The sequence below is a fragment of the Dromiciops gliroides genome, chromosome X, assembly GCF_019393635.1.
Source record: "Dromiciops gliroides isolate mDroGli1 chromosome X, mDroGli1.pri, whole genome shotgun sequence".
In the NCBI taxonomy this organism is placed as follows: domain Eukaryota; kingdom Metazoa; phylum Chordata; class Mammalia; order Microbiotheria; family Microbiotheriidae; genus Dromiciops; species Dromiciops gliroides.
Window position 1 is genome coordinate 73,460,692 of NC_057867.1, and position 25,111 is coordinate 73,485,802.

At 40.2% G+C, this 25,111-nt stretch overlaps 1 protein-coding gene across 1 annotated transcript; it reads right to left on the reverse strand.

Annotated features, from left to right (window-relative positions):
* Window positions 1-16,897: 16,897 nt before the first annotated feature.
* On the reverse strand, window positions 16,898-18,995 carry LOC122733760 (E3 ubiquitin-protein ligase RNF170-like). The gene has a single exon (XM_043974456.1). It carries the CDS (start codon window positions 18,680-18,682, stop codon window positions 17,912-17,914), a length of 771 nt encoding a protein of 256 aa, XP_043830391.1. The 5' UTR covers window positions 18,683-18,995; the 3' UTR covers window positions 16,898-17,911.
* Window positions 18,996-25,111: the final 6,116 nt, after the last annotated feature.

The following is a 25,111-nucleotide window of genomic DNA, read 5'->3' on the forward strand; positions in this document are numbered from 1 at the left end:
CCCCTCCCCCCCGCCTTTAGGAAGATGGCCCCAGGCTTGCCCTTCACCAAGGTCAAGGGGATGTTGGTCGGTGGATGGCTGCAGGGATGGTGGCGCCAGGCTGGGGTCTCCTTCCTCCTGAACAGCCCCCCTCTCCACCTAGGCCAAGTCCCCCCATCTCCATCCCATGCAGCCTATTCCCCAAAAGCAGCAGCATGGGGGCCCCTCCTCCACCCCCAGAGCCAGATCTATAATAGCTTCACCCTATTTGTCCCTAAAAGATCAAGAGACATGTGCTCTGCAGGATGACGCTTCCTCTGTATCCTGTGGGCAACTGGGGGCGGGAGGGGGAGAGGGAGGGAGGTGGGGACAAAGGGGGGGGCTTCCATGACTTCTCAGGAAAGGTCAAGGTCACCTCCTCCTCAAGCTTGTCCTTGGGCCCAGGACAAAGGCAATGGCACAGGAAGGGGAGGAGGGGGCTAGTCCAGACCCCTTCCTCGCAAGGGCTCCATGGAGGTAGGGAAGAATAAGGGGGGTACCCTCCAGACTCCCCTGCAGGGTGGGGGAGAAGGTCCCTGGCCTCTCACCTCAGAGGTCTGCAGCTCAGCCTTCCCAGAGTCTCTGAGTCCATCAGGTCTGTTGTGAGGAAGGGTTGTCGGGGCAGGGGCTGCTGACCTGGTGCCCCTGATGGGGCGGGGCGGGGGCAGCATACACTGACCCCCTGCTGAGAGTGAGGCAACCCCTCCCTTTGAGCTGACCAGGAGGGTGGAAGTGCTGAGGCCCCACCCACCAGCCAGAGTAGAGTCTGTTCTCTTCCTTTCTGACTCCTCTTCCCCGCCCCCAGCACCCCTGCTGTTCAGAGGGTACTACTGCTGCTAGTGGCCGTCCTGCAGCTCCTCCTTCCTCCCTCCCAGCAGTCTCAGAGCCTTGACCCCACCACTGGTCTCTGCTACCCCCTCCTTTAGAGGAGAGGGGAGGAAAGGATGGTGGGTGGGTTAGGAGGAGGCTTCCCTATGAAAGCACAGGGGTCACTTGTTGCCTGCTGGGCTAATGTTACTGTTTCCTGGTTGTCTAGGCAGGGATTCCATGACTCTGATCGGCTCCTGTGGAGGATGCTGTGAGGTCATGAGGCTGAGAACCAGACCAGGATTTTCTCCCAAAGTCAGTGTTGTCAAGCAAGATAGTGGTGGGAAGCAAGAGATGCCATAGCCCAAGGGGAGAACACATCATCCCAAGGAAATAGCAGAAAATTTGCCCTCCCTCAATTGATGTCCAAGGAAAGGGTGCAGGAGAGCCCCTTGCCAAAGCCCCAGATAACAAGCTCACCTCCATTTGCAAAATCAAAGCTACATATGGTTCAGAAGAGCCTCAGCCTCAGGAAGAAAGTGTCATTCAAAAGGGAGCAGAATGTAATCTTGCCTTGAGAAGGCCCAAGCTAGGTCAATTGACACAGGCAGTTTTTTTTTTTATTAATAATTTTCAAATTGTAATAAGAGGAGGAAAGTCTTTAATTCAAAGTAAAATTATATTATCTGCTTGGAATTATTTGTATTTAAAGTGCATTGCACTGATAGGAACAAGAAAATGTTTATTATCAACTATATTTCCTTGTTAATTGAAAGTCTGGGCCTTCTGGGGTCAATTTCCATAGTCCATAGTTTTCTTATCTGTTAAATCAGGGGGCTGGACTCAGTGGTCCCTGATATCTCTTCCTCCTCCAGGTCTAGGACCCACCTCTCAATCTTATCCTGAGGGGCTTACCCCCCATCCTGGAAAAGCTAGTGATAATTTTCCTTCAAATCTTTCTGCTCAGTGCTCAAAGCGAGACTGTATAGAATTTGATAAAACAATAACACAGTGCATTAGGGGAAAGAGAGAAAAGATCTAGCATTGCAAGAAAAATTATGAAAAGAGTAGGGGATGAAGGAAAAATAGTACCTTCAAGCCTCAAAGCATATTATATATCAGCAGTCAGCAAATACATCTGGTCACAGCTAAAAAATAGAGATATAGCTCAATGGAACAGTCTAGACAAGGGAGAATCAGAAACATTGGAGCTAAATGACCCAATGTTTGGTAAACCAAAAACAATATAATACTTAGGAAAGAACTTACTATTTGATTTTAAAAACTGCTAGGAGAAACTGAGAAACCTGTCTGGTTTTAATTAGGCTTAGATAACAACCTTATGCCTTTTTTTTTTGCCAATTCTAAATGGATATGTAATCTAAATATTAAAGTTCATACCATTTTTTTAAAAGTAGAAGAGAGATGTATCATATACTTGTTGCAGCTATGGGTATGATACATATTCTTAACCAAATGAGGCAACATTCATTACAAAAGAGCAAATAATTTTGATTACAGAAACTGAAAAGCTTCTGCACAAGCAAATTTAGTGCACTAGGGTAAGAAAGGAAGTGGTATAATAGTTAAAAAAATTTTTTTTAATTTCTAAGATACAGGTTTTGGTTTTTAAGATATATAGAACTAAAAAATATACACATACATACACACCAAAAGCTCTTCCCTAGTAGAGCACTGATACAAGAAAATAGACAAACAATTCTCAAAAGAATTGTAAACTGTTAACAAACACATAAAAAGAATGATCTAAATCATTAATAATTAGAGAACTGCAGATCAAAACAACCATGAGCTTTTTCCTCATACCAGCAAATTAAATTTTTGCTTTTCGGAAGTTAGGTGGCACAGTAGATAGAGTACTGGGCCTGAAGTCATGAAGATTTGTTGTCCTGAGTTCAAATATGGCTTCAGATACTTAGTAACTGGGGGACCCTGGGCAAGTCAGTGAACCTTGTTTGCCTCATTTCCTTTTTGCTTTTATCAAACACAATATTACTGTGGTCATTTACTACTGTGTACTGTGTACCTAATCTATTCCAGTGGTCCACCACTCTTTCCTAGCCAGTACCAGATTGTTTTGATGATTACTGTTTTGTATTACAATTTGAGATCTGGTATAGCCAGGCCACCTTCCTTCACTTTTTTTATTGATTTCCTTGATATTCTTGACCTTTTGTTTTTCCAGAAGAATTTTGTTATTATTTTTTCTGGCTCTATAGAATAATTTATTGGCATTTTGATTGGTATGACACTGAATAAGTAAATTAATTTAGATAGAATTATATTTTTTTATCATATTGGTTTGGCCTACTCATGGGCAATAAACATTTTCTCAGTTGTTTAATCTGACTTTATTTGTGTGAAAAGTGTTTTGTAATTGTATTCATACAGTTCCTAAGTTAGTCTTGGGAAGTAGACTCTCAAGTATTTTATGTTGCTAACAGTTATTTTAAGAGGGATTTCTCTTTCTATCTCTTGCTTCTGGACTTTGTTGGTGAAAAGAGAATGTTGATGACTTATGTGGGTTTATGTTATATCCTGCAACTTTGTTAAAGTTGTTAATTATTTCACCTATTTTTTAAGTCGCTTCACTGGTACTCTTCAAGTATACCATCGTATCATCTGCAGAGTGATAGTTTTGTTTTCTCACTGCCCATTCTAATTTCATCTATTTATTATTCTTCTCATTACTATAGCTAGCATTTCTAGTACAATATTGAAAAGTAGTGCTGATAATAGGCATTCTTGCTTCACCCCTGATCTTATTGGGAAGGCTTCTGAAAGCTTATCCCTGTTACAGATTATGTTTTCTGATGGTTTTAGAGAGACATTTATTAATTTAAGGAAAGCTCTATTTATTCTAAGGCCTTCTAGTGTTTTAATAGAAATTAGTGTTATATTTTGTCAAAAGCTTTTTCTGCATCAATTGAGATGATCATATGATTTTTGTTGTTTTTGTTATTGATATGATCAGTTATACTGACAGTTTTCCTAATACTGACTCCACCCTGCATTCCTGGTATACTTCCCCCCTCCCCCTGTCATAGTATATGATCTTTGTGATGTATTGCTTTAATGTCCTTGCTAGTATTTTATTTAGAATTTTTGCATCAATATTCATTAGGGAAATTGGTCTATAGTTTTCTTCCTCTATTTTTGCTCTTCCTGGTTTAAATATCAGCACCATATTTGTGTCATAAAAAGAATTTGGTAGGACTCCTTTGCCTATTTTTCCAAATAGTTTATATAGTATTGGAATTACATATTCGTAGAATTCTCTTGTGAATCCTGGGGATTTTTTTTAACAGATCTCATTTATGGCTTGTTTTTTTTTTTCTACAATAGGATTATTAAGTGTTCTATTTCTTCTCTTAATCTGGGCAGTTTATATTTTTTTAAAATATTCATCCTTTTCATTTAGATTGTTAGATTTATTAGCATATACTTGAACAAAGTAGCATCTAATAATTGCTTTAATTTCATTTTCATTCGTGGGAAATTCACCCTTTTCATTTTGGTACTGGTAATTTGGTTTTCTTCTTTTTATAATCAAATTAACCAGTGGTTGATCTATTTTATTGTCCCCCCCACCGAAAACCAGCTCCTAGTTTTATTTATCTATATTTCTATTCAGTTTTCTCCAGAAGTCTTTATTTTCTAAAATTCTATTTGTGTTCTTAACTTCTTTTTTATTTCTTTTTTATTTAGATTTATCTAGTTCTGAAAGTTGACACCCCCCCCATTAGTATAGTTTTACTCTCTATTTCCTCCTGTAACTAATAGTTTTCCTTTAAGAATTCAGATGCTTGGGGCAGCTAGGTGGTACAGTGGATAAAGCACCAGTCCTGGATTCAGGAGGACCTGAGTTCAAATTCGGCCTCAGACTCTTGACACTTACTAGCTGTGTGACCCTGGGCAAGTCATTTAACCCTCATTGCCTCGCACCACCCCCCCCCCAAAAAAAAAATTCGATGCTATACCATTTGGTACATGTATATTTAGTATTGCTATGACTTCAGTGGTACCTTTTAGCAAAATGCAATTTCTTTTCTTATTTCTTTTGATTATATTTGTTTTTGCTTTGTCTGAGATCATGATTGGTATTTCTGTTTTGTTTTTTTTTTTACTTCAACTGAAGCATAATGGATTTTGCTCCAGCCCCTTACCTTTATTCTATGTGTCTCTCTGCTTCAAGTGTGTTTCTTGAAAACAACATATTGTAGGGGGCAGCTAGGTGGCACAATGGGATAAAGCACCAGTCCTGGATTCAGGAGGGCCTGAGTTCAAATGCGGCCTCAGACACTTGACACTTACTAGCTGTGTGACCCTGGGCAAGTCACTTAACCCTCATTGCCCCACCACAAAAACAAACAAACAAACAAAAACATATTGTAGTATTTTTTGTTTTTAATCCATTCTGCTATCCACTTCCCTTTTATGGGTGATTTTATCCCATTCACATTCACAGTTATGATTACTGTGTATTTCTTTCTATGCTTCTGACTGACACCTCCCCTAATCTGCTCTCCCTTCTGTCAGCCTCTCCTTCTCTTATTCCCTATCCCTACTTCCCTGTGGCATAAGATAGATTTCTATACCCCATTGAGTATGCATGTTATTCCCTCTTTAGCTAATTCTGATGAGAGTAAAGTTCAAGTCTTGCTTTCCACCTCTCATCTTTCCCTCCACTATAAAACCTCTTTTATACCTCTTTTATGTGAGATAATTTACCCCATTCTACGTCTCCCTTCCCCCATCTTCCAGTGAATCCCTCTTTTTCACCCCTTAATTTTATTTTTTTTGGATATTATCCCATCATAGCCAACTCATACCCATGCCCTCTATGTATACTCCTAGCTGCCCTAATAATGATAAAATTCTTAAGAGTTACAAGTATCATCTTCCCATATAAGAATGTAATTAGTTTTTTGTGTTTTTTTTAGTGAGGCAATTGGGGTTAAGTGACTTGCCCAGGGTCACACAGCTAGTAAGTGTTAATTGTCTGAGGCCGGATTTGAACTCAGGTACTCCTGACTCCAGGGCTGGTGCTCTATCCACTGCGCCATCTAGCTGCCCCGAATGTAATTAGTTTAACCTTACTGATTCCCTTATGATTACTCTTTCATATTTACCTTTTTATGTTGATCTTGAGTCTTGCATTTGAAAGTCAGATTTTTCTATTCAGCTCTGATCTTTTCATCAGGAATACTTGAAAGTTATTGATTTCATTAAATATCCATTTTTCCCCCTGAAAGATTATCCTCAGTTTTGCTGGGTAGATGATTCTTGGTTGTAATCCTAGCTTCTCTATGCTTTGGAATATCGTATTCCAAGCCATCTGATCTATTAATGTAGAAGCTGCTAAATCTTGTGTTACCTGACTGTGTCTTGATGATATTTGAATTATTTCTTTCTGATGATATTTGAATCCTTTCTTTCTGGCTGCGTACAATATTTTTTCCTTGAATTGGAATTCTGGAATTTGGCTATAATATTCCTGGATTTCAGGATTGTTTAATTCTTTCAATTTCTGTTTTGCCTTCTGGTTCTAGGACATCAAGTCAGTTTTCCTTGATAATTTCTTGAAAGATGCTGTCCAGGCTCTTTCTTGATCATGGCTTTCAAGAAGTCTAATAATTCTTAAATTATCTTTTTTGATTTATTTTTCAGGTCAGTTGTCTTATGAATGAGATATCTCACATTTTCTTCTATTTTTTTGATTCTTTTGATCTTATTTGACTGTTTCTTGATGTCTCATGGAGTTATTAGTTTCCACTTGCCCAATTCTAATTATTTTTTTAAGTTCAGAGAACCTTATTTTTCTCCATTGTTTAGTATTTTATTTCCCCTGCACTTACATGTAAAAACAATTTTTAAGATTCATTTTTAAAGCTTTGAGTTCCAAATTCTCTCCCTCCCTCCCTCCTTACCCCTCTCATTGAGAAGGTAAGCAATTCAATATCGGATTTACATGTGTAGTCATGCAAAACATATTTCCATATTAGTCATTTTATGAAAGAAAACACAGTAAAAAAAACTCACAAAAATAAAGAATTTTTTTTTTAAAGTATGCTTCCATCTATATTCTGGCACCATCAGTTCTTTCTCTGGGGATAGATAGCATTTTTCACCATAAGTCCTTCAGTGTTTTCTTGGATCACTGTATTGCTGAAAATAGCTAAGTCATTTACAGCTGATCATCTTATAGTATTGCTGTAACTTTGTACACAGTACATTTCACTTTGCATCAGCTCATGTAAGTCTTTCCAGGTTTTTCTGAGAGCATTCTGCTCATCATTTCTTACAGCACAATACTATTCCATTATAATAACATACCACAATTTGTACAGGCATTCCCCTATTTAAAAAAAAATTTTAGAATTTTATTTTCCAAAATATATATAAAAATAAATTTTGACATCAATTTTTAAAAACTTTGTGTTCTAACTTCTCTTCCTCCCTCCCTTCCCACCCCCAACCCATAAGAACTCAGACAATTCAAAATAAGTTATACATGAGTAGTCACGGAAAACATTCCCACATTAGGGTGTGAGAGAAAACAGTTAAAAGACAAAACTTCAGATTAAGGAATTGTCAAAGAAAAAAAAATTTAAATGTGTTTCCATCTGTTTTCAGATACCATCAGTTCTTTCTCTGTAGATGGATTGCAATTTTCATAAGTCCTTCAGGGTTATATTGGATCATTGCCTTGCTGAAAATAACCACATGCTTCCCAGTAGATCATCCCCCACTATTACTGTTATTTTGTATACAGTACATTTCACTCTGCTTCAGTTCATGTAGGTCTTTCCAGGTTTTTCTGATAGTATCCTGTTCATCATAACCTGTATATAGTACCTTAAACTTGACAAAGAATTTTCTTCATAATAGCCCAGCAAAGTAGGTACCATACATTTTGCCATTGTAATCAATCATCATAACTATTTCCCTCCATCCTATTCCCTTCCCATGATATATACTCTATTTTCTATCTTCTTTTACCCTATTCCCCCTCAAAAGTGTTTTACTTCTGACTGTTCCCTCCCCCGCTCTGCACTCCCTTTTTTACCCTTCCCTCCTTATCCTCTTCTCCTCCTACTTTCCGGTAGGGTTAAATAGATTACTTCTCCCAATTGGGTGTGAATGTTATTCCCTCCTTGAGCCCACTCTGATGAGATTAAGGTCTTTGAGCTAATTCTGTGTTCTCAAGTTTTCTTCATCCCTATGAAATCAAGCAATTCAGCATGTCATACTTGTGCAGTTATGCAGAACATCTTCACCTTCCTCCTAAGTGTTTTGCTTTTTACTGCTCTCTCCCCCAATCTGCCCTTCCCTCCTTCCCCTCTTCTCCCCCATCCCTTTATCTCCCTCCCCTCCCACTTTCCCTCAGGGCAAAAGTATATTACTATACCCACTTGAGTATGTATGTTAGTTCCTCTTTGAGCCAATTCTGATGATATTAAGGTTCACTCATTCCCCCACTCCTTCCCCCTTTTCCCCTCCCCTCCATAAGCTTTTTTCTTGTTTCCTTCATGTGAACTATCTCTCCCCAGACCATCTCTCCCCTTCCCCCTCCCCCAGTCTATTCCTCCTACCCCTCAAACCTATTTTAAATATGTCATCATGGGTTAGTTAGGTGGCACAGTGGACAAAGTACCAGTCCTGGACCCAGGAGGCACCAAGCCCAAATCTGGCCCCAGACATAAGACACCCCACCCTGTTTGCCACCATTCCCCTATTGATAGGCATGCCCTCATTTTCCTATTCTTTGCCATCAGAAAAGAGGTGCTATAAATATTTTTGTACATATGGGACCTTTAACTTGTTTTTTTAAATCTCTTTTGGATACAAACCTAGTACTGGTATTGCTAAGTCACAGGGAATGTATGGTTTTATAGCCCATTGGGCATAGTTCTAAATTATTCTACAGAATGGTTCTACAACTGTACCAATAGTGTATTAATGTCTGATTTTTTGCACATCCCCTCCAACTTTTGTCATTTTCCTTTTCTGTACTATTAGCCTAATAGGTATGAGGTAATAATTCAGAATTGTTTTAGTTTGCATTTCTCTAATCAGTAGTGATTTCAAGCAATTTTATATGGCTATAGATAGCTTTGATTACTTCATCTGAAAACTATCTTTTGATCAATTGGGGAAATGACATTTATTTCTATAAATTTGACTCAGTTCTCTATATGGTTGGGAAATGAGGCCTTTTTCAGAGAAACTTGCTTCAAAATTTTTTCACAGTTATGATTTCTAACTGTATTTCCCTTCATCCTACTTCCCAGTTCTAACTTTTAAGGAATTATTCTCCTCAGTAAATTTTTGTACATCTTTTTCCATTTGGAAAAAAGCCAGTTATACTTTTTAAGGAGTTCTTCTCTTTGGTAGATTTTTGTGCCTCTTTTACTTATTTTGGATTTTTAAAGTGTTATTTTATTTAGTATTTTCTTTGTGCCTCCTTAATAAGCTGTTGGTTCTTTTTTCATTATTTTCTCATTTTCCCCCCAATTTTTCTTCTACCTCTCTTATTTCATTTTTTTTTAGTGAGGCAGTTGGGGTTAAGTGACTTACCCAGGGTCACACAGCTAGTAACTGTTAAGTGTCTGAGGCCGGATTTGAACTCAGGTACTCCTAACTCCAGGGCCGGTGCTCTATCCACTGCACCATCTAGCTGCCCCTCTTATTTAATTTTTAAATCCTTTTTGAGCCTTCCAGGAATTCTTTTTTGTGCCTGAGACGAATTCACATTTTTTGAGGCTTCGCATGTATCTGTTTGGCATTGTTTTCTACTGAGTTTGTGGGGGGGGGGGGTTGTTTGTTTTGTTTTGTTTTTTGGTGAGGCAATTGGGGTTAAGTGACTTGCCCGGGGTCACAGTGTCTGAGGCTGGATTTGAACTCAGATCCTCCTGAATCCAGGGCCGGTGCTTTATCCACTGCGCCACCTAGCTGCCCCTGAGTTTGTGTTTTGATCTTCCCTGTCACCACAGTAACTTTCTATGGTCAGGTTCTCTCTCTGTTGTTTGTTCGTTTTTTCCTGCCTATTTCTTGATTTTAAACTTTTATGTTAAAGTTGGACTTTGCTCCCTGGATGGAAGAGTCACTGTCCCTAGCTTTAGGTTTTTGAACTCCTGTTTTCAGAGCTAGTTCTGGGGTTGGGAAGTGGGGTGGGGCTGTAATTTTCAGTCCTTACAAAGTGGTATGATCTAAGGAGAGGTGTGGTCCCTGCTCTCCTGTCCTGTGTTCTGGTCTGTGAGTGACCACAAATATTCTTTTTTACCCTGGAAATTTGACTAAAATCTTTACTTCTGATAGTGCTCCACCTTGCCCTGGGACCTGAGTATGGGTAATGCAACAGAGTCCTGCACCCAGTACCAGCAAAAGGTCTCCTGTAATCTCCTTCTGAGCAGTTGTCTCACCCCATTATCATCTATGGATTGAGAAGTTTGGAAACACCACCACAGATTCAGTGTCCCCCAAGTCCTGTTGCTGGCTTGCCAGACTCTAGCCTGCACTCTACTCTGACTCCAGTGAGACAGACTTTTTCTGGTGACTTTATAAATAGTCTTTGACTAGAAAATTGTTTCACCCCACCCTTTTTATTAGTCCTGCTGCTCCAGAATTTGTTTTGAGATGTTATTTTAACATTGTTTGAAGGGGGATTTGGGAGAGTTCAGGCAAGCCACTACCTTTACTCCACCATCTTGGCTTTCCCCTTCCCCTGCCCAGAATTTCTTTTTATTAATTATTATTAATAATATATAATGTTAATATCCAATGTATTAATATAGAACAATAATTAATAAATACAGAAAGCCAATAAGTACATGGGAGATTGTTGAGTTGCTGCTACTACTGTTCAGAGCTATCCCTGGGGACAGTTTCCATAATAATTAGCAGATATAGGCTTAGGGAAGAGGGGAAATCTAATCAGGATCTTTGAGCAAAAAGTCTGCAAGCAGGGGAAGCTAAGTGGCACAATGGATAAAGCACCAGCCCTGGATTCAGGAAGACCTGAGTTCAAATCTGGCCTCAAACACTTGACACTTATTAGCTGTGTGACCCTAGGCAAGTCACTTAACCCTCATTGTTCCACAAACACAGAAAAATCTGGGAGCCCACCTGCTGAGGACTAAAAAAGGAAATGATTAGTGTCTGGGGGCTCACATGTAATGTACAAATGTATATCTGCAATTTTTTGCCATGATATATGTAAAGCAATGATTTCTTATTTTTTAAAGGCTATGACAGAAGTGGATGTGAATGACTAGTAGGGGAAGAGGATGGGGGTTGTGGGATTCACCCCCCCCCCAGGGGTACTACCATCTATAAATCCTTTCTGGACTAAGAAATGCTTCTATCAACATTTAGGTGGAATATATATTTTAGATATCAAGTTATCAATTCCTTTCATACTTGTTAAATGTGAGAAAAAGTGTCTTCTAGCAGATAGAGAGCTGGCTTTGGAGTCAAGAACAACTGACTTCAAATACTACTACTGTTACAGTCACATAGTGTCTGTATGATCCTGGGTAAGTCACTTAACTAACCTCCTAGTGTCCAAGATAACTCTCAGAGTATAATTTGCTGACTTGATGACTATCTGCCTTCTGAAAGCTTTCTATTCAGATGATGAATTACAGGCCTGATTTTTTTAAATGTATAAATTAAATTTTAGAGTATCGTTCATTTTACTGAACTGAAATGACCCATATGTGAATACTGAATGTTCAAATAATTATTTAGGTCATCATTTAGTTGTCATATGAATTTCTAGGCTAGTTAATTCCCAAGATAATGGTTTTTAAATAATTTATTTTTTAAAATAAAGATTACTAATAAATTAAAGTACACCTGATTTTGGAGGGGAGATTAGTCTTTCTTCTGACTAACTTATTTTATTTTTGTCTCAATTGTTTGTTGACAGTTGGATTGTCTAGATATTCTCTTTTTTTTTCAATTTTTTTTCAATTTTTTTTTTTTTTTAGTGAGGCAATTGGGTTAAGTGACTTGCCCAGGGTCACACAGCTAGTAAGTGTTAAGTGTCTGAGGCCGGATTTGAACTCAGGTACTCCTGACTCCAGGGCCGGTGCCCTATCCACTGCGCCACCTAGCTGCCCCTAGGTATTCTCTTAAGTCAGAGGACTGGGTTGAAATCTTATCTCTGATGACCTTGCATAAATCACTTAACTTTATAGTAATAGGTATCATTTATGTAGCCCCTGCTATGTGTCAGGCACTGTGCTATAGTAAATAATGATATTTTGCATTTTGATAGTAATCTTTTTTCCTCTCTTCTTTGTTATTGCTATAATTTCCAGTGTAACGATTAATAGAATAGAAAGTTATAGTGGGTACTCTTGTGAGACTTTTTAGTGGGGATGCTTCAAATGTCTCTCCACTGCATAATATTTGGCTCTTGGTTTAAGGTAGATACTTTTTATTGTATTGGGGTGAAATCCCTTCATTTTTATTTCTCTACTGGAGAGAGCTTGACAAACATTGAAATCCCAAGTTCAAAGCAAACTACCATCTCTCAGGAGGGAGGTGGCCACCTCACTCCTCCTGATCAAATTCAGTCCCTTTTGGTCTCTTGTTCCAGGAGCGAAGGTCCACCACACAAAAGCTGGAGATTGAGATTTTTGTGATCACTCTCCAGTGGACAGCTCTCCAGAATCTGCCCAGCTTCCATGAAATTAGCTGCCCATTTAGTTGCCTGTTCTCTTTTTGTGACTGTTAACAATAAAGGACAGGTTTACAAATCAGCAACACTTTGATTTCTTTGAGCTTATTATAAATCATAAATCTGGAAAGGTACTTCAAAGGTCAGCTAGTTCAACCCCCTTACTTGACAGAAGAGGAAACTAAGGCCAGGGAAGTTAGGTAGTTAGGTGGTACAGTGGTTAAAATTTGGAATCAGGAAGTTGCTGTTCAGTCTCTTATTTCATATCTGACTCTTCATGACCCCACTTGGGGTTTTCTTGGCAAAGATACTAGAGTGATTTACCATTTCCTTTTCTAGCTCATTTTACAAATGAAAAAACTGAAGCAAACAGAGTGAAGTGACTTGCCCAAGGTCAAATAGGTAGTGAGTTTCTGAGGCTGCATTTGAACTCAGAAAGATTAGTCTTCCTGACTCCAGGCCTGGCATTCTATTTACTGTACCACCTAGCTGCCTGAAAATCAGGAATACAGGAATTCAAATGTGACCTCAGATCTGCACTGCCTGTGTGACCCTGGTCCAGTCACTTAACCTCCATTTGCTTCAGTTACCTTATATGTAAAATGGGGAAAACAATAGCACTGACCTCTCAGAATTGTTGTGAGGATAAAATGAGATGATATTTGTTTTCAACATTTGTTTTTATAAGATTCCTAGTTTCAATTTTTTCTCCCTCCCTCTCCGCTCCCCAAGACAACAAGCAATCTGATATAGGTTATATATGTACAATCACATTAAACATATTTCTGCATTAGTCATGCTGTGAAAGAAGAATCAGAGCAAAAAGGGAAAACCTCAAAAAAGAAAAACAAAAAAAGTAAAAATAGTATGGTAAATGAGATGACATTTATAAAGTGCTTAGCACAGTGCCTGACACGTAGCAGGGGCTACATAAATAACTATTATTATTAAGTTAAATGATTTATGCAAGGTCATCTGAGATAAGATTTCAGCCTATATCCTCTGACTCGAGAGCCAGTGTTCTTTCCATTTTACCATATTGCCTTCCAGAGAGCATATTATTCTGATTTCAAATACTGAATTAAACAAGTTGATAAATACTCATTTTGCTTACAGGGTTAGGTATGCTGAATTAGAAATCTCTTTAAATTGAGAGTTCTTAACTTAGGGTCCCAGAACTTTTGTATTGTTTTGGTTTTAATTTTGTGAACTACATTCAATGTAATTTAGTTCCTTTGTATTCTGTATCTTATTTTTTTGCATTTAAAAAATGTTTGCATTTGAGAAATTATTCTTAGAAGGGGTCCAAAGTCTTCTTACCAGACTGCTAAATGGGTCCACTATCCCAGAAATCTTAAGAACTCCTCTTCTAAATGAATGCAGTGTATATAAGCAAGTCTAGAAATTCTAAGATATTGGTATGTTCCCATCTCAATATATTTAAGTCTAACTCTAACCCAAACCATAATATATTTTTTTTCTGGGTCAGTGAGGGTTAAGTAACTTGCCTAGGGTCACACAGCTAGTAAGTAAGTGTCGAGTGTCTGAGGCTGGATTTGAACTCAGGTCCTCCTGAATCCAGGGCTGGTGCTTTATCCACTTTGTCACCTAGCTGCCTCCCAAACCATAATATTATAACACACAATAAAGGTTTACCTTCACTAGGAAATTGAGAGGGATTTCAAAAATCTTAAAATTAAGTCATTGTTTGAACCTGAATTGTAATAGTTGGAAAAGTCCAGAGACATTGAAAATGTAACCCAATCTACCTTACTCTTGCTTTCTTAAGCATCCCTTTACAGTTTGATAAACATAGGCGTAGAATATATCAACACAGCTTCCATTTTCCTTATCTGATTAGTGCCTGTAGCTATAAGGTTTCTCTGAAAAGTATTTCATGCACGTATTAAATTGGGTTGGGGACTTAGAATTAAGGATGGAGGAACAATATTAAGATGTCACATAGCCCATTTTCTGCTTGGGGCATAACTCATTTAAACCATCCCATAGAAATAAAAGACTTCGGAGAGGAGACCTTTCCAGCCGGCCCTGTTAATCTAATAATCTATACTATCCCGAAATCCCTCCCACTACCATGGAATGTGGTGGGACAGGCTTTGGTTTTCACTACTTTTCTTTGACTCTATTCCAGGGGACATCAGAGATCCTCAGTCACTGAGCCATTGAGATAATAGAATTGTTATTGGTATTTTCAGGTGAAGACCCAGTTGGTCTCCCTCTTTAATTGAATTAGAAGAACATGGATGTAGAGAACTGTGTTTTTCTGTTTGTGTCCCCTTGGTACGCTATCCATTCAAGGGAGCTCAATACGTGCTGGCTTTATGCTCTATCGTCACTTAGCTACTATGCTTTACCTCATGTCATGTCATTTTGACATGTGTCATTTATGAACTAAATTCAGATTAAGTCGCAGAATTGCATCATTTGATCATTGAAAGGAACATTAGCAGCCATCTAGCCCAAGCCACACATGAAAGGAATTCCTAGTGTATCATAACCAATACATGGTTTTCCTTCCTCTGCTTGAAGACCTCCAAAGACTGAGAACTCACTACCTCTCTAGGCAGCCCATTCAATTTTTGGACAGCTCTAATTATTAGGAACTTATTCCTGACATCGAGCCTAAATTTGCCTTTTCGCAATTTCCCCCCACTGCTTCTGGTGCTGCCTTCTGGGGCTGATTAGAATGAGGCTAATCTGTCACCCGCGTGGCAGTCTTTTATGTATTTGACAACAGTTTTCATGACGTCTCTTCTTTTCCGGGCTGAACATGTCCAGTTTCTTCAACTTATCTTCATATGTCATGGACTTGAGACCCTGTACCATCTTGGTCATGTTCCTCTGGACCAGTGCATCATATAAGGGTCCTGAAACTGTGCTGCCCAGAGCTGAACACAATACTACAAATGAGCCCTGACAAGAACAGAGCACAGTTGGACTGTCACCTCCCAATTTCCAGAAGCTATGCCTTTGATAATGCAGCCTAAGATCAAATTAGCTTCTCTGGCTCCCACATACCACTGCTGATTCCTTTTGAGTCTGTAGTCCACAAAATCCCCAGATGTTTTTCAGAAGTGCTATCCATGCCTCCCCCATCTTACACTTAGTATATTGATTTTATTGTACTAAGTGCAGACTTTACGTATATCTCTATTGAACTTCAGCTTATTAGATTCAGCCCAAAGCAGTAGCAACAGCTTTGAATCCTGACTCTCTCAACCACTGAATTAGCTAGCCCTGCCAGCTTTGAATGAGACTTGGCTGAAAATTTTACCAGCTTTGCCTTTATGCAAATCATTGATAAAAATATTAAAGATCCCGGGGCCAAGGACAGATCCCTGAAGTATCTTCACTGGAGACCTCCTACAAATATTGACATCGAAGCATTAACTACACTTTGCATCCGGCTATCTGAGCAGTTTCAAATCTGTCTGATTATATTATTGTCTAATCCATATGTACCCATTTTCTGCAAAAGAATAGTAGGAAATATTTTATCAAAAAGTTTGCTATAATCTAGGTAAGCTGAATCCACAGCATTCCCTTCACATACAAATTTAGCAATCCTGTTAAAAGAAGGAAATGCAGGTGGTCTGAGCTGACCTGTTCTTGCTGAAGCCATCCTGGCTCATTGTAATCACTATTTCCCTTTCTAGATGTTTGTCAATCAGCTCTTTAGTGATCTCTTCTAGTATTTCTCCAGGAATCATAGTAAAACTTATTGATCTATAGTGTGCAGATTTGGTTGTCTTTTCCTTTTTTGAAAAAATGAGATTAAACTTGCCCTTCTCTAACCTTGCGCTTCTCCCATTTTCCATAATCCTTCAGATATCACTGGCTGGGGCTCAGCCCTCCTTTCTGCCAGTTCTTTCAGGACTCCAGGGTGTAGTTCATTTGTGCCTGTTGATTCAAACTCATCAATGGCAACAGGATGTTCACTTATTAGCTCCTGATTTATCTCAAATATAGTCATTCGGGTTGTTCCTGGTTCCAGGAAACAGGTGAATCCTCTCTTGATTGAGAAGATATGTGTACATTTTAATTCAACAAGCACTTACTGAATATGTCATTTTGTTATACACTTTGTTATATTTGGGAGTTTGGAATTGATTAAACATTGTTTTATGTAAACCAAAGTACAAACCAAATGAATTCTGTGCTAAGTGCAGGTTGCTGCTTTTAGCTCCAGCTGATAAAAAAAAAAAGAATTATGCTGCAATAGAGACAGAAAATGTTCCAGGTGCAAAGAATTTAGCCAATACCAAAAACCACAAAGTGACTCTTTAAATTTCATGCAACATTTCACTTTAATAACAATATTTTGCACAATATCTGCACATCACATAGGTTTCCATTGAAGAGACATAAATACAATAAGTAGTGGATAACTGATACAATCTTGCAGTGGAATCATGTTGTATTTGGAGTCACACTGGATTTGTATTTGAGCCCAGGCTCTGCCACCTCCTATCTGTATGACCTTGAGCAAGTCTCCTCTCATGGTCTGTTTCTACATCTGTCAAATGAGTCATTGGGACTAGATGACCTTTCAAGTCCCCTCCTGCCTCTCATAATCCTAAAGTCTTGCTAATTGGAGTAGTTTGGGGGCTAGGTAAAGTCAAGATACCACCAAAACATCCCTTTTTCTTTAAAATTAATTTCAAAGAAGCCTATCTTGTAACCAGTGAACAAATGCACCTAGCTGTAGTTATTAATCTAACATTAGTATTGGATCCATCAACGTGTTAAATGTCATTGCCATTATGTTTTACTGGATGTTTATCCAATTTGGTAGCATAGTGGATAGAGTGCTAAACTTGGAGTCAGGAAAACCTGATTTCAAATCCAATTGCTGACTCTTCCTAGCTCTGTAATTCCAGGTAAGTCCTTTAGTCGTTCTCTGTTTGTTCTTTGCAAAATGGAGATTATGATAGCACCGACTTTCCAGGGTTGTTGTGAGGGTCAAAATATATGATATATAAAGCACTTTGCAAACCTTAAAGCAATATAGCTATCATTAATTAATATGGTGAGCACCAGACCTGGAGTCACGAAGTCCTAAATTCAAATCTGGCCTCAGACACTTCCTATCTGTGACTTCCAGCTAGTCACTTCACCTCTGCCTACCTCAATTTTCTCATCAGTAAAAGGGGGCAATAACAATAGCACCTATTTCCCAAGCTGCTCGTGAGGATCAAATGAGATAACATTTACAAAGCACTTTGCAAACATTCAACATCTATACAAACACCAGCTAATAACATTAGTATTGTGAACCTTTTAAATGATATTCAAGTGGTTCTTTCTAAGGACACATATGACAACAACAAACAACCTCCTCCTCCAACCTTTATTTCATCTGTTCAACCTTTGTGTTATTACCTCCCTATACATGATAGAGATGTAAATAAGCAAGAGAAAGATGACAAAGAAATCGTCCAGAAACCCCAGAATCCCAAACAAGCCTTCGGGAACCAAATCCAAAGGTGATATCAGGTAGAAAAAGGCTCCCACTAAACACAGGACAATCCTGATGCGAAACATCCAGAAAAGTCCGCCCACCGAAAACAGTTCCCGGAATGCATGCCTTAGCAGAGTGGGGAGATCCAAAAGTCTGTCCATAACAGACCGGGGCTGTCCCGAGAACCGTCGGTTGTAGTCATGAATATCTTGATGTAAACGCCGGGCATCGACAGAATGGACATCTTCAGCAAACACAGGAAATAGCAAAGTCACAGTTTGTCGACAGATGGGACAACTGACCATCCCGAGCCACGAACCATAACGCCAGTAAGCAATAAGGCAGTTGCCGCAGAAGAGGTGGCCACAGTTGGTTTCGATGGGAAGAGAGGCATGATGTAAACAGATGGGGCAGGACAGGTCCGTGTAGAACTGAGGTCGAGGGGCCGGAGGATCTTGCTCCCTGTGGAGTTGTTCTCTCAGCACCCTGACTAGCTCCCGGTTGTTGGGGTGGATGTGCTGCTGGGCATTTCTTAGAAGGGCATAACCCACGACAGCCAGGAAAGCAAAACCAAGCAGTACGGCCACGAGCACCTGGTCACTGACTCCTTCGATGAGAGAGTCCTCGGTTTGCAAACCGTGCGCCTTAGGGGGCTGCTTGGCCATGGCTGCTTTGGCCCCGCGGAGGGCCACGTGGCCCGCACCTGGGCCCTAGGTTGAGACTTCTGAGGGTCGCTGTCCAAGGTTCCCAACCTTGGAGCGGCAGCCGGGGGTCTCGGCTTACTTTTGGTCACTGCTGTCCGGGCCCAGCGGGGGTCGCTGTGGCCCGGCTTCGGCCAATAGCTACCGCGGCTTCTTCGGAGCGCGGACGGAAGGCAGGAGCGCGAGGCGGCTTAGGCTAAGTGGCTGCTGCTGTGGCGGCGGCGGCGGCGGCGGCGGCGGAGGAGCCCCGGCTTGTGGCTGCAGCGCTCGCTGCAGAGCCAGTTGCTGCTGTGGCGGCGGCGGCGGCGAGGACTCTGGGCAGTCCGCGCGGACGTAGGCACGCACGCACAAAGGGCTTCATTGTCCGCGACCTCCGGTTGCTAGGCAACCGCCGCTTGCGCGCTCCCTCACTCACTCTCACTCTCTAGCTCTCTCTCTTCCCCCCGCCCCACAGCCCCATCTCTCTCATTCTCTTTCACCCCTCCCCGCCCCGGAGCGGGGCGGGGCGGGGCGGGGGTGTGTACAGAAGATGCCCGGCACCTGCTGCTGAGGCTTACAGTAGTTAGACTGGGGATGTGTGTGTGTGTGTGTGTGTGTGTGTGTGTGTGTTAGGAAGAGGGGGGAAAGCAAGGGGGATGAGTGTGTGTGAGTGTATGGGGAAGGGGGCTGTATATGGGGAGAGAGGTGACGGTGCGTGTGTGCTTGTATGTGAGGGGAGGGACGGTGTATTGGGGAGTGGGGGAGTGTGTGCGCTGTATGTCGGTGATTTGGAGAGTGAGCTCCCTCTTCTCTCCTCTTCCTTAACTCCTATCGTTCAAGTGCGTTCTGCCACTCCTCCTTCACCCTTGTTTCACATGTTGAAGTGACCTTAGTCTTTACCAAGGCTCACCCGTCTACCTGTTCAAATAACTTCTTTATATCCCACCTCCTCCAACACATTGCCTTCTCTGTCATTCCCACTCTCATTTATTTTTAATCTCTCCCTGTCTGTGGGCTCATTTGCACATGCAGATACCTACAGCACACAGAGACATACAGCACACACGCGCGCACACACACACACACACACTTTTTACTCATATACATTCCTTATACCTCACACACACCCTACAACAGACAAACATACAGCACACACACATACATATGCACACTCACCCCCTTTTCACACACCCCCTCATACACATATACAGCACACACATACCCACTGATCCCTTCCCATTGCCTACAAAAAGCCCATGTCTCCCTTATCCAGAAAAAAACCAAAACCCTCAATTTATCCTTCTATGCCACCTATCAATAATCCTATATCACTTCTTCCCTTAAGGACTATACTCCTCAAAAAGGTGTCTACAATAGTGCTTCCACTTTCCTCTCATTCTCTTAACTCCTTACCATCTGGTTCCCACCTTATCATTCCACTAAAGATGCCCTTTCCAAAGTTACTAATGATCTCAGGGCTTTTCTCAGTTCTCATTCTCCTCGACCTCTTTGCAGCCTTTGATGTTGTTGATCACTCTCTCCTCCTGAATACTCTCCTCTCTAGGTTTTAGGGACACCATTCTCTCCTGGTTCTCCGCCTCAAAATCGAATGGTTCTTTCTCAGTCTCCTTTGCTGGATCTTCATCCAGATCACACCCTCTAACAGTAGGTGTCCCTCAGGGCTTTGTCCTATGTCCTCTTCTTCCTCTATACTACTTCCTTTCATCAGCTCCCTTGGATTTAATTGCTGTGTCTATACTGATGATTATCAAATCTACTTATTGTGTCCCAACCTCTCTGCTGACCTCCAATCTCCCATATCCGCCTGCCCTTCAGATATCTCAATGGATGTCCAGTACAAATCTTAAATGTGACATATCCAAAATTGAACTCATTATCTTTGCCCCTAAACCCTCCCTGACTCCTACCTCCCCTGTTACTGTAGAGGACATCACCATCCTCCCTGTCCCTCAGGCTAACAACCTAGGGATCATCCTGGATTCCTCACTATTTCTCCCGCCTCGACCTCACATCCAAGCTATTGCCAAGGCTTATCAATTTTACATTTGCAACATCTCTCAGATATGTTCCCCTCTCTCCTTTGACTTTGCCCCCACTCTGGTGTAGGCTCTCATCACCTCATGTCTTGATACTGCAATAGCTGCTGCTGGGTCTGCCTGCCTCAAGTCTCTCCCCACTGCAATCCATTCTTCATTCAACTACCAAAATTATTTTCCTAAAGTGCAGATCTGATCATTTCACACACCTCCCGCCCCCCAGCTCAAACTCCAGTGGCTTCCTATTGACTCCAGGAGCAAATAGAAAATCCTCTGGTCTTCAAAGCCCTTCCTAAAGTAGCCCCCTACTACCTTTCCTGTCTTTACACCTTATTCCCCAACATGTACTCTTCAGTCTTGTGACACTGGCCTCCTGGCTGTTGCATGATCAGGACACACCATCTCTCTGCCCTGGGTATTTTCTCTGGCTGTCCTCCATGCCTCTTCCTCCTCATCTCCACATATTGGTTTCCCTGACTTCCTTTAAATCCCATATTTCCCCAACCCCTCTAAATTCCAGTACCTTCCCTCTGTCCTATTTATTTTGCACCTAACTTGCATTTCATATCTGTTTACATGTTGTCTCCCCCATTAGATTGTAAGCTTTTGGAGGGCAGGGATTGTCTTTTGCTTTTCTTCATCTCCCAAGGACTTAACACAGTGCCTGTTACATAGAAGGCACTTAATAAATGTTTATTAATTGATTAATTGATTCGTTGGTGTATGTATGTAGGTAGAGTGTATATGTACTATGTTTATATGCTGTGAAAGTATGTGTTTCGGGTATGTTTGTATGCATGTGCTGTATGTGTATAATGTGGGGAGTGTGTATATGGCATGTGTTTTATGTGGAGAGTATGTTCTGTATGTGTCTTTATGAGGTATGTGTCTATGTATGTGTTATAGGGAGTGTGTATATGTCTCTGTGTGTTGTATATGGAATATGTGGTATAGAGGGGGTGTGTCTGAGGAGTATATGTGTGTTGTATGTGTTGTATATAGGAAGTGTGGGGAGAACTCTGTGGTGTGTGTGTGTTTATGGACTATGTTTTAGGTGTGGGGAGTGTGCATGGTGAATGTGTATGTGTGTATAAAGTATTGTGGTATGTATGTGTAGTATGTGTAGTATGAGGAGGATTGTGTGTGCTCTGTGTATATAGTATCTTTTGGTTTTGTGTGTATGGAGTATGTATAGTGTATCATTATATACGGTGGAGAGAGTATGTGTATGGAGTGAGGAATGTGTTTGTCCATATGTAGTATGGGGAGTGTGTTGTATATATGTGTGCTTGTATGTGTATATATGTATTCATGCATGCATGTATGGTATATATACCAAGAGAGTGTCTGTGATATGTTTTTGTGGTGGGGGATTATGTATGGTATGTGCATTTCTGTATATGGTATGTGCATATGTATGTGTGGCATAAGTTTATGGCATATGTGTATGGTATATGTTTATCTATGCGTGGCATGTGGAGATTGTATGTGTAGTATATGGAATGTATATAGTGTGTGGCATATTATATAGTATGTATAGTGTGTATTGTAGTGAGGGTATGTGTGTATGGGACTGTATCTGTGGTGTGTGTCATTGTGTGTTGTGGAGAATGTGTGTTGTATATATTTATGGTATATGTATGTGTGGTGTGTATGCTTGTATGTGTTACATATGGAGTGTGTATAGTATGTGAAGAGGGAGTATCTGTGAGGTGGGGAAGTATGTGATATATATGTGTCGTATATAGTATACAAAGTATGTGTGGTTTGGGGGGATATGTGGGAAGTATGTATGTGGATATGTATGTATATGGTATAGGAAGTGTGTATAGTATAAATGTCTTGTGTGGTGTGAAGAGTGTGTGTGTTGTATATTGTGTGGTATATGGAGTTGGGGAATAGGGAGTATATGTGTCTGTGTGGTATGGGGAGTATGTATGTGGTGTGTGCAGGAGAGTGCTTGTGGTATATGCAGTATATGTGACTCTGTGGTGTGGGGGGTATGTATTGCATATATGTGGTATAAGGGGGGGAGTGTGTATAGTATATGGAGTGTGAGGGGTGTATGTGTCTGGTGTAGGGAGAATGTGTGGTATATGGGATATGTGTGGTTTGGGGGGCTGTGAGAGTTGTATGGATATAGTATATGGGTATATGGTATTAGTGTATTTATGTGGTATATGTGTCTATATGTGGTATGGCGAGTGTGAGTGTGGTATATTTAATGTGTGTGGGATGGGGTGTAGAGTGTGAATGGTATATGTGTCTGTGTATGGGTGTATGGTGTTAGTGTGTGAGTGTGGCATATGTGTGTGGTATAGGGAGTATGTTTTGTATGTGTGTGCTATATGGAGTATAGTATATGTTGGTAAGGGTGTATGTGGAATATGTGTATATGGTATGTGTATGTGTATGTGGTATAGTGTATGGATATGTGTGGTATGTCATATTTTATGGTTTTATATGTATATTTGGGGTGTGGTATATGTGTATGTGTGTGAGTGGCAGTGAGTAAAGTGTGTGTGTGTGTGTGTGTAGTTTGTGGTGTCCATGTGTGATGTGTATGGAGTATATTTGTGTGTGTAGTTTGTACATGGGGATTGTGTGGTATGTGGGTGTGAGTATATGTGTGGTATTTGTGGTGTGTGTATATGTGTAGTAGGTGTATGTGTTTTGGTATGGATGTATATGGATGACTGGGTCTTTATGAGTAAAGTATATGCACGTGTGTCATGTGTGGTATGTATATATGTGTGATTATGGTACATGTTATATTTTTGGTATGTTTGTGTGTGGTGTGTATATATTACATATGTGCTTGGTATGTTCATGTGTATAGTGTAGGTATTTGTGTAGTGAGTGGTATGTGTGATAGGAGTCTATGTGTAGATTCTGTATTTGTGCTTAGGCATGTATGTGGTGTGATGTATGGGTTGTGTGTATATGATTTGTTTCTGTGTGTTTTTTGTATGTTATGTGTATTGGTTGCTATCGCAATGGTGTTGTATAATGTGTATATGTGTAGCATGTGTTTGTGGTATGTGTGTTTTGGGGTATATGTGGGATATGTGAGAGATGTATATGGAGTCTGTATGCGTGGTTGTATGTAGGGGTTGCATTGTATATGTATGGGTGTATATATGTGTGGTGTGTTATAATGGGTGTATTGTGGTATTTGTGCATAGTGTGCAATATGTAGCTATAGTATGTATATCTGTTTTGTGTATAATGGTATTGTGTATGAGTGGGGAGTGTTTGTGAGTAAAGTGTATGTGTGGGATGTGTGGTATCTAAGTATTTGTGTGATGCATGGTATTCTTGTATGTATGTGTGATATGTTTGTGTGTGGTTTGTGGGTATACGTATGTGTAAGTTTTGGGGTTTGATATTTGTGTGTGATTTGTAGTATGCATGTGTGATATATTATGAGATATGTATGGAGTCTGTATATGTGTGTAGTTTGTGTTGTAAATGTGTAGGGGTATATTTGTATGTAGTGGATGTATTTGGTGGGTGTGTATAGTCTGTGAATGTGTGGGGTTTGGGGTATAAATGTTATATATATATATATATATATGTGTGTGTGTGTGTGTGATGTGTGTTGTACTGTGTGTGGTGTTTGTGAGTAAAGTATATATGTTTGGGATGTGGGGTCTGTTTGTATATGTGTGGTGTGTGGTGTGTGGTGTGTGGTGTGTGCATGTTATATGTGTGTTATATTTGTGTGTGTGTAGTATGTGGGTTGTGGGGGTATAAGTGTGGGGTATGATGTATATGTGATATATATGTCTGGTTTGTGTTGTGTGTATGCATGTGTGATGTGTAGAGTCTATGTGTGTAGTTGTATTATGTAGTTGGTTGTGGGGATTGTATTGTACATATGTGGGGTGTATTGTGTTAGTGTGTATTGTGGTGTTTGTGTATAGTTTGTAAACGTATGGGGCAGGGAATGTGTTGTGTGTAGTTATGGTGTATATCTGTATTTTTTGTATTGTGTTATGTTTCTATGGGTGTTGTGTATAGTATGTGGTGTGTATGGTATTTATAGTATGTATATGCATGGCATGTGATATATTTGTGTGTAGTATAGGAAGATGTGGGGGTGTTGGTGTGTATGAAGTATGTGGTGTGTAGATGTGTGTGATACATTGGGATGTATACGGGGTACTAAACTGAAGAATTTATCTTTTTTTTTTTCTTAGAAGCAGAAAGTGAGTATTGAAAATTCTTGAGCAGAGGAGTGACCCTCGGGCTCTAATTTTCCATCTTGTTAGGAATTCCAGTGCTGGGGTCCTGCCTTCTAATTGTATAGCATTTCCCATTTGGGAAGTTTTTTAGCGCTTCAAATGCTTTGAGA